This window comes from Dromaius novaehollandiae, chromosome W, assembly GCF_036370855.1.
Source record: "Dromaius novaehollandiae isolate bDroNov1 chromosome W, bDroNov1.hap1, whole genome shotgun sequence".
NCBI lineage: Eukaryota > Metazoa > Chordata > Aves > Casuariiformes > Dromaiidae > Dromaius > Dromaius novaehollandiae.
Window position 1 is genome coordinate 27936484 of NC_088130.1, and position 13715 is coordinate 27950198.

The following is a 13715-nucleotide window of genomic DNA, read 5'->3' on the forward strand; positions in this document are numbered from 1 at the left end:
GTGCAATTTTTGCATACCGCCTGGTCAAAATCACAGAGTCAAAGATGGGTACGAGCAAGCCTCAGATGTATGGTAGCGCTATGTGAAAATTGTTTCGCTGTGGCTGTCATTCTCTCCTCTCGTTTGTCTCTTTTCCCCCCAGTGGCCTCCTTCAAATTGCATTCCAGTTACCAGTTCCAATTCCAGTTACCTATCGTATGAGCCAAGTACGGCAGTGTGTTTCTTAAACAAATGTAATGCACATAATGGTTCTGTTTAATGAAGTGGGGGATACACGAATGTTAGTCTGAGTGCTTAAGATTTTGTGGACAGTGCTAAAAGTAACCTAAAATACAAGCATTTTATATTTCAAAATAAATTTTATTTGAGTTTATCTCATTTGTTTTTGCTTGTGTGATTACACAGTGAATATTGTTACAGATTTTCCTGCAAATGTTTATTCCTGTTTTGCCACAATGTTGCCTTGTTCTGATGCATCCATTAATTATAAAACTAAACAGATTGCATTGTTCAGGAGTAAGCTGCTGTCACATAAAGGTGTGGTTTTGTTTTACCATCTTAGGTCATCATTTGCAAAGAGATGAAACTCACTTATATACCTCTGTACAAGACATAGTTCACAAACTTTTTTCAGCTATGCAAATCAATGTACATGTGAAGTGCAAATAATTCGCATGGAGAGTTACAGGACTGGTTAGTCACTGTAATCGTTGTAATAGGCTTCTGAATTTTTAGCTTATTCTTTGTAATTTATTCTCTGTAGTGATGCTGTATCAGAATTCTGACAGATTTAATTTTGCTAAAAATGAAATAACAAAGGTTTTTGTAGAGTTAGGCACACAAAGGACAGTGGAAGATTGGAACATGGAATAGTTGTGTTGCCTTACTCTGGTATTAACTATATCAAAAAGAATTGTATCATGGTACAGAGCAGAATGATGGCCTTCTGTTATCCAGTGACTAGAAAGTATTTAACAGCACTGGTTAATTTTTGGTCAGTGGAATTGTCAAGTTCTAATCACACAATTTTTATGGGCATAAGCCTTGGTCTAATTTGGTTTTCATATTAAGAAGTCAGATATATCACTAATTAAAAAATAATAGACACTAAAATGCTGAAATTTAGAATGACCTTAGCAACCATAGACTGTAAATGCGGTTTTTTGCCAACATACCTTGATTTACCTCAAATTTGTTTTTAGGAAGAAATGTTGCAATATTTTTTAATTAAGGCATCTGTTTTCACTAGTATAGTACAGAGTCTTCTGCAAATATAACTATGTGAATCTGATGATAATGAACCCGGTTGCGAAACTTTCAGAGTGAGGGTTTGGAGTGGGAAGTGAAGATTGTTTCAGACTGGGTTTACACATTTCCTGAGGATAGCATTTAATTATGCAGCTTTCATGCTGCAATCACCTAGAGCTTCTTTTGCTTGGAATTTCCTGGGCCTTTAACCGGCACGCATCCCCAAAAAGCAGCTGCTGCCTGCGAATAAATAGGCACCAGTCAGCCAAAGGTCAACTATTGTCTATTAAAATTTCAAGCTAATTGTAAATCCCAAGGTAGTAAACTGTCTGGGATGCACACTTAACAGCTTTTCTCCATAACTAATTACTTTGCCATACAAAAAGCAAACCACCTCCTCTTACAATTACCGTTTGTAGAGTTAATTAGCTTTGCCAGCATAGCTTTGCTAATCAGCTTGCCCTTGCTTAGCAGCTAATGGGCCTGAGGAGTGTGGCAGCCTGTTTGGATTGTGCTCTCAAAAGGCGCTGCAAGGAGTTAAAAGGAACCGTATGCTGTGTGTTTTAACATTCAGATGTTCGTAGTGATTACTTAAAATTGACTGTTTTCAAACTTTAAAAGATCAAGCTGCTGCTTGAAGTTTGTGTGTCAGGTGTTCAGTCTTTTTAGATACTTCAGCATGTAGCAACACCTCAAGAACTGAGGGATATAGTTTTAATGTGCTTAGCCACATTAGGTCTGCTTTTCTTCCTTCTTTTTCCCCAATATTTGTGTTTTTTTGTTTTTCGTTCTGCAGAATTATCCTCATGTCGTTGCTAAAGACATGCTAGCTCCAGTAGCCATTCTTTAGTTAGGAGTATGGGAATTATCAGTGGTCTGTCAAGGTGTCCTCTATCAGCTAGCGACTCTTAAATGCTTTGAAGAAAACATGAGATATTCATAGTCAATAGTTGGTGAAAAATAAAAGCTGCTTTCTGACTGTCTAATCAGAACATGACCCAGTGAGTAATTGAACTGTAATATAGAAGCAGTATGATCTGTGTAATTTAACTTTGGAAGCTAAATGTAAAACATTGAATTATTTTTTTCCCTCTAAACAGTTTGGTATTTGTCCAGTGATAATGAATTCTATTGATTATTATGCATTCTGTGAACACTTCTAAATTAAACAGTTTCCATTTTATGAATAATTTACTCTGTTCTCTTGTTTCTTACCATGCAAAATGATTTAATGAATTTGTAGAGAGGAGAGATTGTTATTCCTACATCTACAGTATCACCTGCTCTTAGATTGCTTACAAGAGACCTGCATTGTAATGCTTTGGTCGCTTTCTTTGTGAGAGCGAAGCTGCTCCTTTTTCTTTTGCTTAACAAAGCAATTCTTTCAGCATTTTAAAAGTAACTTTTAACAGTAGTATTTCATAGGGCAGTTTAAGTTCATGTCAAATAGTATGCTTTAGTATGTTGTTGCTTCTGGCTTTTTTCCGTCCATCAGTCTTTAGTTTTGAAAAGCCTGATGTTCTTTCTCCCTGCTGAAGCATTTCTTGTGCTTCGGCGTTGTTCAGACAGCAGAACCATTTTGCCTTCTTGTACATTAACCAGCTTTTGGATTAGAGACAGATTTCATTTATACACTTCAATTTTGTTTGGAAATATATATCCATTTTCCCTTTTCGGTAAAGGAAGATTTCTGTTTTTGTTTTAATGGTTACCTGCGTTGCATGCTTTCCCTTTGGCAAATGTTTACCTTGCTCCAGACTTTTAACATACGTTACAGCTAAAATGAGCTCTGTGTTCTTTAATTAAAGAAAAAGTCTTAAAAACTGCCTATATTGAAACAATGCTGATTTGCTAAGCGGTGGTTTTGTGCCAAGAGCTTTTTGAGGCATAGGTTCAGAATTGAACTAAATTAACATGGTGGTGTGGTCAGATGATAATTTTGCTAATAAACTGTGAAATTGTAATGTCTATAGAAGTGATTTAGCTCTAAAGTAACTGGTTTGTGGTTTTTTTCTTCAGTCTTATGATAATGGCCTGGCACAAGGAGCTGGACTGGAATCTCATGGTAAGAATGTTAAAATGTTCTACACCCATTTTTAAGACTAGAATTAAATGAGAACCGCTGTAAGAAGTGCAGGTTTTGTCAGGTTTTTCCTTCTTTTCTGGCTTTAAAAAAGTGGTATGAAGAGGAGCAAACCCAAGGCATGCCTCAGAGTGTGGTCTGTCTTCTTCCCTTAGTTGCAGCTCAGTATCGGACCAGATGGGCTCTTAAGAATACATGAACTCCATTATTCTTACCTCATGAATGTTTTGCTGAAAGGTGTTGGCTGTAGTCCTCGTTTCTTGCTGACAGAGCAACCTAGTGTTGCATGTACCTACCATTGCAGCTCTGTGGATTTGTCTGCAAGAGATCTTGTGCAATGCACTTGATAATTTCCAGTTTCGGCAGCTATCAGTAAAACCTAGAAACATTTCCTCTGTTAGATTACAGCATCCATTTGGGGCTCAAATCTTGAAGCTGCAGTTAACTTTTGCAAACAGTTGGAAACCATGAAGATAGGAATTCCCAAGAGACTGATTTTTAAGCAAAGTATTTTTCTCTGCAGTGAAGTGATTCGCTTTTTCCTAACTGAGAAACTATTGACTCTTATATGAGTGATATTAAGTCTATCAAATGGCTGCTAGCTTTATCGTTAATATTGAACTTTAATATTATTCCATATATGCTTTTCCTGCAGGATGGGCAAAGTTGAAAAACTTAAATTATTCTCTTACATATTTAAAAATGTAGTTAACTCTAAGTTACTCTGGAATGCTAGAGATAATAAATATCATTGGTTCAGTATTCTTCCTGCCTTTTGTCATCAGAATGAAAAGTATTCTTAGAGTACGTGGTGTCTTCTAGTGCCTGAATAGGCTAACAGTGGATCTTGGGCCCCAAGTCTTGAATCAGCAGCTTGGTCTTTCCTGGACTGTAATTATGCAGTTAGAGGTAATAGAATGAGCTTCAGTAGGTTTTAAGTGATGGCAGTGATGCACAGTCTACGTGAGTTCCTCTTCTAATTCCAAAATTCACCTTGTGGTTTCCTTGACAACAGCAACAAAAAATCCTTGGGAGTGTAATTTATATGTTTGTTACAGCTATGGGAATCCCATGTTTTTTTCATAACATTGACCATGTCTTGTTTTTTTCTGACTTGGTTTCTACTCGTCAGACACCTTCTAAAACATCAAATAGCAGTCGTCTTTACAGAAAAGTCATTTCAGGAAAATGGTTAGCAGTTGTGTCCGTGTAACGTTGCACATGAGAAGAAGGGAGAGTTACACACCCATTTTTTGGTGGAGGACTTCAGGTTAAGAAACCATTAATGCACATGCTATTGTGGGAGTTAAAGGAGGATATGCAGCTGCCAACAAGTAATTATCGGACCAAGTCTTAAGGTGTCTTAGGTACACCTTTACTTTTGGAATCTGTAGTCCAGATCCAATGTCTCCAGCTGTGAGTTTCTGTCAAAGGGAATTACTGGTATCTACCTCCTGTACGCTGCTCCTAGCCTGTATTTCTGCAATGGCTTTAATGCATTGTAGGAGTTGCTGAACCAATTGGAAGACAAAATTTGCTTGTTAAAATAAAAATAGTTTAGCTGCAGCAGTTGATCTGTCCTGTTACATAGCAATAGTAGTGGTCCTAAAAGAAGTATTGGAACATAATATGGAAGAAAAAATTGGTGGAAGTGAGAATGTCCCATCAACCAAAACCAGAGTAATTTTCAGTAATTGCAGTTAGTAATGGGAAGAAAACTAAAATCTGTGTAGACTAGTGTAATAGTCTGTAGAAAGTGGGAGTAGGCGGGATTTTCCTTATAAATTTCCTTCCTTATGACCTGCGGTGATGTATGGGGAAAGGTATATCACATTTTAACTAAAAGCTTTTCTGTATGTTTTTCTTCTCTGGGGGGCTGTGTCTGAGACTGCCTTTGGCATCTCCGTTTCAGTCTGAGTGCTGGCTAACCATTAGTTTTCCTGGGTGAGTGAAGATATGAAGAAATACCTTCTGTTGCATTACCATTTACTCACTCCTGAACTGCTGTGTAATGTAAATGGGGCAGCACTGAGAGGCCCTCCAGCTTTAAGAAAATGAATTCAGGCTTCTTTGTGGAAGAGTGTGGTTTTTTGTTTTTTGGGTTTTTTTCCCCCTTTGATATATGTGCTGAGCTAAAAAGTGTTTTATTTGTTTCAGTTTTAGACTTAAAATTAACACTTTTGTACTCCTTTAGAAATCCATTGATTTAATCATTATTACCCTAGTTACATTGTGATTGGGATCATACAAGCTGCAGTGAAAATCTGGCTATCTTAAAACATTGCATAAACAACTGTTTCCTCATAGGTGGCTCTACATTTTGTGGTATTGCATCACTATGTTTGATGGGTAAATTGGAGGAAGTTTTTTCAGAAAAAGAACTGAACAGAATAAGAAGGTGGTGTATAATGAGACAACAGAATGGCTACCATGGACGACCCAACAAGCCTGTAGACACGTGCTATTCCTTTTGGGTGGGAGCAACTTTGAAGGTAATGTACAGAAAAGCCATAGGATGTGACTGACTTTGACTTGTTTTGGTTTCTTAACCATCTTGTCTGCTCTTTACTTGGCACAGTTATATATTTGGTGCAGATATATGAAGATGCATAGATCACTAAAAATGTCTCTCATCTTGCAAAAATGCAGGATAAGGAAGTTTACCAGATTACTGGAAGTTTACCAGTGCCCCAGTTATATACATAAGTATGCACTATATTTTAGTATAAAATAATCGTATTAAAGTTTAATATATTACTGTAACACTTTACCTTCTTTTCAGCTCTTGAACATATTCCAATATACAAATTTTGAGAAAAACCGAAATTACATCCTGTCAACTCAGGATCGCCTTGTTGGTGGATTCGCCAAGTGGCCAGATAGCCATCCAGGTAAATTTACTTCTCAAATTATGAGTGTGTTCTAAGCTAGAAATGTATTCCAGCAGCCAAACATTTGAGAGGTGTAAAAGAGACTTTTTCCTCAGTCAGCTTCAAGTAATGGGGAAAAAAAAAAACTTAAAATATATTTTGACTGAGATTTTCATGATTTAGAGGGAAAGAAGGGGATATAGCTTTTCCTTGTTCAGCATCAGAGCAAGCAAGCCGCTGTTGTTTAGACTAAGAGTATCACTGTCTACTAAGAGCTGGATGAACTTCTCCATATGTTTTTAACCATTTTAGTTAAAGAACATACTGTGCAGTGGGTATCTTTGTAAATGTTCTGAAACATTTTACTCAGACCCTTTATTTCCATAAGAAAGGAATCCTTTGAGCATATTCAGAAGTCACTGATGTAGTTAAAAATAGCCAACTCAAAATTTAGATAGTTACATATTATCTTTTACAGATTATAGTTAAATATAGAAATTATATATAGTATGTCTGGAAGTTGTATTAGTCATTGGTTGCATTTTGGAAGTAGATACTGTTAGTTTGCAAAGATGCTATAGTTCAAAGGAGATACTGTAAAAATGTGAAAACAAACCTCATGCCAATAGTATTGCTCAGTAGCATTTTGTACAGAGAAGATAAGCAGTCTGTAAACTCACCAAACAAGATTAAAATGTAGTCATAATAAAGGAGGAGACTGTTGAGATTCTGCACAGAGATATTTCAGCCTGGCATCATTTCATTTTGAAGAAAGTTGAGTTTAGAATTCCCTTCTGGAAAAATAATAAAGAATTTGTCAGAGTGGACCCTCATTGTTGATATGGTGCTTGTGATATGCTTTTCTCCCAGCCTCCACCCCTATCCCCTGCCAAAAACTGATACTTAAAAGTCAGCTTAGGATTCCTGAAGACTAGCTATATTTGCTGTACGTTATGTAGACCAATCTATATCTCTGAGAGGAAATATTTGTGTGTATATTGATGAAATGTTTACTTAGGTTAGGAAGAAAAGCAGTCTGTTTAAAACCCTGGTCGTGTGAAAAGTTCCTTAACCTGTCTTTTAACATAGCTGTGATCATTTGAGATAAGATTTGAGCAAGGTAAGACTACTATTTGCTTTGCTGCAAAGCTATTTGCTTTGAATTGTATAGTGTTCCTGCCTAAACACTACTATTTCCTACAAAGCAAGCTTTTACTGTCTCTTAAGCTTTCTTTTGAGAGTAGCTTAAAGTAGCTTATACTTCTGAATTTGAGTGTCCTGTCTGGCCACAGCAATGGAACAGGCTGATTGAACTAGAGCACTAAGGGTTTGCTAGATTATCGTTCTATGAATGTACAGAAGTTTTGCTGGTATGCCAAATTCTTCCCAGCTCTGATGGTTTATAGAATACATGTCTTCACAGATCGCATATCTGCTGGGAAAAACTTAATTTGGTGTTTCTTTTGGTACTGTTGAATTTCAATGTTGCAGAATTTAAGAAAAAAGAAGACTCAGTTTGCACTTTTGTGATTTGTGAGGGGTTTTTGCAGCATTCTTCTCTCAAGCAGATGGTGACATAAGTCTGTGTTTACATTTTCAAGAAAAACAGTAAAATGTTGAATGCAGTTCTAATCTGAAAAAAGACTGTAAATGCAGCATCATAAAAATCATTTTTATGGATCTGTTATTTCAATGTCATGTATGCACAGCTGAGCTGCCTACGAGATTAGTCTAGCATCTGAAAGCCAAGCTGTCATCTTGAACATTATGTGTTTCCCACAATAAAGATTTCACACTTCACTAACATAAGTGTTTGTGCAGCTCCATTGTTTTCAGAAGCCTACTGATGGTTAAATGTACATAGACCTCTTCACTTCAATGTATATGCAAAATGTGAAGGTAACGAGACTGGTATGGGTCATCCTGCAGATGAGTTAATAGTTCTGTTGAGGTTGAATAATGACAGAAATGATTCATTCTCCTTGAAGCACTTAGCTTTCGTAAAGCTGAGGATAGTGGCCTCTGTTTTTGTTGCAAAACTCAGATGTGACAGCATATGCCGGGGAAAGTTTGCAAAGTAAGAATATACCATTTTTCGTAGCTGCTTACTAGAGTAGATTCAGAATTTGAACTTCTGTAGCTCCTATTTTATTCCAAAAAACCTCTTTACATTTGGAAACTCAACCCATCTTTGCTGTGAAATACTGTTTTTTGGGGGAAGAAAACTAGGAGAAATTGCGGAAACCAGAAAACTACTTATGGTAATCTAAATATTACATAGACTACTAAAGCTGCAAGTAACTTTTCACAACTGATGATTCAGGAAAATATTTTATAGTCCTGATGTTCCCATGCTAGCAGACATTAATACACTGTTGGTTCTGGAGGCCAATAGCATTATTAAAAACTGTTTCTTGATTTAATATAATAAGTGTTTGGACCAGTGTGCTTGTTGAGCAGTGAGCTTAGAAAATTGTTTCTTGCCTTTGAAAATCAAGTTTTAACATGATAAAACAGGAGAGTGAGAGGATGAAAATGAGTGCACACAATTACTAAAACACTCTGAAATGAGATTTGCTCTAGTCAATGTATAAATACACTTTGCATTTTTGTTTGTGCTTTTAAGACAGCTACTCAGTAGCTGCAAGGTTCATGCTGTCTTCTGTATTTGTGTGTCGCTCATGAAACAAAACATTTGGACATAGGCTTTTCAGCCTTGAAAAGCCTTATGTCTTTTATAGCTTGAAACAGAAGAGTACACAGGCTGCATAGGTATGTTTGACTAGAACTTGGATGTGTATTAAGTTGGTATGGATTTACACAACTATAGAACTTCATGATAATTAGGCTTGTAATACCATTTTAGTCACATGTGAAATTAGTGATATTATCAAAAGGTTACCAAGCGTTGAGGATGTGTAAGGGACCCAAGAAAGTCACATCCTCTTTCCATTTTTAGGCTGTGATTTCACGGGCAGGTAACCCAGCCTAGTGGCTTGCTGTTGCGCAGAGGAGGCAGGCTCACTCCTCGTCCTGCCAGCTTCCCAAGTGCAGCTGCATAGTCCTTCGTCCTTTTGCACTTGCTTTAGTATATATAGAACCTATCTGCAAACCAGTTTATTCAGTAAAATATCGAAAAACTGTCAAACTTTTCCTGCTTGGGTTAGTTTTCTTCCATGTTTTTTGAATTGCTTTAGGTTACAGACTTTGTTCAGCAAGCTCTAGTGCTGGTGTAAGGTAGACAGCAGGAGCAGTGTGGGATGGGGGAAGAAGAGCATCTCTTTTTGGTGGCAGTGGTCTGTTACAGCTGATCAAGCCACTTCACAAATTCTTATCCCTAGGATATTCTCTCTGGAAGAAGGGAAGTTAGGGAAGGTAATGATTTCTTTTACACTTCTAACCTTTGCTGTTTGGCAGCTACTGGAGCTAATGTTGGTGTTCCAGTGGTCAGCTGTCCACCTGACCTTGAGCTGCAAAAAAATTCCTTCATATTTGAAAAAAGAAAAAAACAAGTTACTTTTGGAAATACACTTTCTTCAACAGCTCGTCAAATTCTTCTACTATTTGGCCAGAGCACTCAGATGAAATTATGTAGTGGGTAAGAATTTTTATAAAATGAAACAGGCTCTGTCTTAGAGATTGCAGACTAGCATTTCATGCTGGGGGGCTTAGGCAGAATTTGTTTTCCTGCCTCAAATCCTAAGTTTAAAATGGAGCACCTGTTTGTTTTCCTTGACGGTAATTATTTAGGGGTCTTGGGATCCAGGAACAATTGGCTGTTACAGCCTGACAGAAACATAATTTTCTTTTTCCTTTTCTGTCCTGCTTTCAGATGCTTTACATGCCTACTTTGGGATCTGTGGCTTGTCGTTAATGGGAGAAACTGGTATTTGCAAAGTTCACCCTGCCCTGAATGTAAGCACAAGAACCTCAGAGCGCCTTCACCACCTCCATCAGATCTGGAAAACAAGGACTCTAAACAGTGTTCAGATGACACACACGTCTCTACATGACTGATTTAGACTTGAATTTAGTTCTGGTAGCATAATTGTAGCCCAAGGTTAAAAGCCATGTATAACCAATGTGCTCTTTTAAGTGCTGGAGTCATACAGTCAGATCTGTGTTGCTGGCATCACTTTGATAGGGAATTGCCTTCAGCCAGTTATTCTGCATTGGGGAAAAAGGAAATAATTAGGTTATGTAGAAGTTTGTCACCACAGACTATAAATGGCTCTTTAAATGGCTTTACTTCTAAGAAATCCCTTGAGGCAATTAAACATCATTTTTATTTTATTTTTTTAAATTTCTGCATACAGTGTCAAAATATATAATGGGAAAGTATTTTCAAAATCTGTTTACATATCATACAGTATAGCACAGGACATTGGAGTTCTTTATGACCTTAATGTTTGACACATTTTTGGGTAGAGAATCTCCCATATTAAGTCTCGGTTAAAAATTACCTTTTGTTGTCTACTTCCAGATTCCATAAACTTTGTTTAAAAAAAAAATAAATAAAATTATTTTATTCAATATACTGTACTGTTAAAGTTGTGTGGCGTTACTAAATGCATTTCCTAATTCTAATTAGTAGCTTCTACATCAGTGCAGTGATCATTAGCCAGACAGTGTTTTAATCAGAAATATTCTCTTCATGGGTTATTAATGAGAGGGCAGAGTATTGATGTATGGCATTGAGATATTTGGCACGATCTTTTGAAAGAATGCACTAAAGTAGCATTAGAACCTGTTTCTGAAGTCAAGCCTTTGCAGTACATTAACATTGTACAACTGCACTTTGATTTTTCAGGTATTTTTCCCTTTTAGTGTGAAATAATTTTAAGTTTCTTAATCATTCTGTGTAATGAATGGAACACAGGGCCTTTAAAATAAGTGGTAGTGGTTTCCTGTCAGAGAGATACAATGAACATTCTCAGCTTATTTAGTAGTGCCCTGCTATGAATGCTTGAAATGCTGCTCAGAATCAAAACAATTTTGCAGCTGTTGGGTTTTTTTGGCAGATTAGTTTGTGCATCTAAGGCATACAGTAAGTAGGAGGATATATTTCTACCTGCACATCATTAAGGTATGTTCTTTTTACTAATGAACTTAAAAATACCAGTCACCAAAGATCTCTCATGCCAGATCAAGCGCACCACTCACCACTGCTGAGCCTGCAGGAGACACTACAGACCCTTTCAGTCAGCAAAAAGAGCTGAAGGAAAGACCGTGGTTCTGATCTTGCAATACAGTGGAAGTAAAAAGGGTGAAGTCGTCACCCCCATACCACATATGTCAGAGAGATTCAATGTGCAGCCTCAGGCTACCGGTATAATCCCAGAAGTCGTTTTTTCTAAAAGCAGAATTTCCATAGCAGCACTGGGACATCACCAAGTGTGCAGAGAAGACCAGAGAAGGAGCATGGGGCAGCACTTGGAAGAAAGACACTTGCTCTGAGCTAGAGATGTCCCAAATCCCAGACTCTTTCCTTGCAGGAAGAGAGGCTACGCAGCTGGAAGTACTGTAAGAGCAGGAAGTCTGAAGTGGTGGAAGCAAGAGGACAGTAAGGCTAGTACTGGGGAGAGGAAGTGAGGTGCTTGAATAGGACTGGCACAGAGTAAGAGAATAATATTAGGACTAAGAGTTATGGAGGGTGAAGACAAAAATAGGGAAGGGAATACAGAGGAAGAGTGGGACAAAGTACAGGAAAGGACTTGAGTTTTCTAGGGTATGTGCATTGCATAGAGGGGACAAGAGCAAGGGGGAGGTCCTGGCTCAAGAAGGCCCTTCTTCCCTGAAAGAGAGGTCCTGTCAGGTAGGGGGTTGCACCCTGAACATCTGGGCACTACAGCAGTTCTTTTGGGAGTCCACATCTGGTGGAGCTCAATAGGACATCTGTCAGCAACAGCAGAGGTAGCTTCCCTGAATATGAGACTCCCAGGCATGGAAACAAAGTCTACCTAGTTGAGAGTCATTCAAAAAAACAACTTCAGGTAAAACTGGCTCAAAATAGCACAGTGCGTGCTTGTCCTTGCCATAGAATGGTGGGCACAAGTTGACCGATGGTAGAGTGGGGTGTAGTTTTGGAACATGGTGGAGTTACAGTGAAGATGAGATGCAAGTGGAGCTATCTTTCCCTACCCAAGGCCTCTCTACCTTGCTGGAGAACTGTCTTACCAGGCTTTTAGCATTTAGTACATCCCCAGCTAGAGGAAGTAGCCATGAATTTCAGAAGAGCTATGTTCTGCTCAAAGCAAGCTGCTCGAAGTCACTGCTGGAAAATAGCCAAAATAACAGATACTTTCTTACCTGCCTTCCTGAGGAATAATGTATTTGATCATCTTAAGGCAAGTACATGGTTAGTTGCATAATCCAAAACTACGGCTCCTGTGTTTCCCCATCTGTGAGCAGGATCTCATCTGTAAGCAATACTAGGGTAAAGGAGCAGAAGCAATAGGACAGCAGTGAAAAAGCACACTCTGCAAAAAATCAGTTAATCTCTTATGGCAAGTAATATAACAGTGTTTTGCTTAGAAAAGCAGCTAATATTTTTTGCTTTGTTTTCTCTATCTGTAAACTACCTTGGCTTGTTAAGACAGATCTTCCATTTCACATTTCTCGACCCCTGTTTCTTCTCCAGCTTTTTCTTTTCAGCTGATAACTTGGCAGCATCTTTTCAGGCTGGATGTTGACAGCAACTTGCCCTTTTCTAAAGGTTGCAGGATGCATATTTGTTTCCAATTAACTCCTATAGTTTGTTCTGAAGTCAGCAAACTGCTTATGCCTTCACCCCTCATTGAGAATCTAATTACTTTGATTGATTTGAAATCTTTAATCTTTTTTTAAGTTGACCAGAATCTGTCTTTGTGCTGATAACCAACTCTGCACACATGAGCTAATGAATATGACCATTGACCGTTCCTGTGCAGCAGCTATTTAGATTCTGACTTACTGTGTGGTTAATGCTGGACTGCATTGCCTCTCCCATTTTTGTGGTTATCATGTCTTCTGACTAGCAAAATGGTAAATGATAAATTAATAGATAAAAAGTTCATGGATAAAAACAGAAGCGGAGTCTAGAAGCTAAAATACCTTTAAAAACTCTGATGTTCAAATCCAGCTAAAACTTAAATGTAAGCTGTAAAGTTTAAATGTAGCTCCAAAAAGCAAACCATGAGATTACTGTCCACCTGTAATAATTTTGTGTTAACCACAGCTTTACATGACAGAGCTTGAGCCCTCAATAAGGAATTAACAAACGGAATAGCTTTACTGTGTACTTGAGGATGTAAAATGTCTCGACTATAAGGGCTTGCATTATGCAGAAGAGCCACTACTGCAGCCTTTTGATGTTTCAGCAGTAGTGTCATACAACGGCCCTGCTCCCTAATTCTTCCTCCTTGTTAAGATTGCATTTATAAAATTAATACCTTATTTAATCTTCAGCAGCACTTGAAACTTACTGATGTTGGCTCCAGCTGACAAATGTATGCCAGCTGGGGGCCCCCATCTTA

The 13715-nt window shown here is 37.8% G+C and overlaps 1 protein-coding gene across 1 annotated transcript in view; it reads left to right on the forward strand.

Moving 5' to 3' along the window:
- The window catches only part of LOC112985810 (coiled-coil domain-containing protein 112), a 49596-nt gene extending 38862 nt beyond the window's left edge, over positions 1 to 10734 (forward strand). The window contains 5 exon segments of the mRNA XM_064500773.1: positions 3268 to 3313; positions 5639 to 5823; positions 6114 to 6222; positions 10034 to 10165; positions 10168 to 10734. Coding sequence (XP_064356843.1) covers positions 3268 to 3313; positions 5639 to 5823; positions 6114 to 6222; positions 10034 to 10165; positions 10168 to 10214 — 519 coding nt within the window. The 3' untranslated portion in view covers positions 10215 to 10734.
- The last annotated feature ends 2981 nt before the right edge of the window (positions 10735 to 13715 follow it).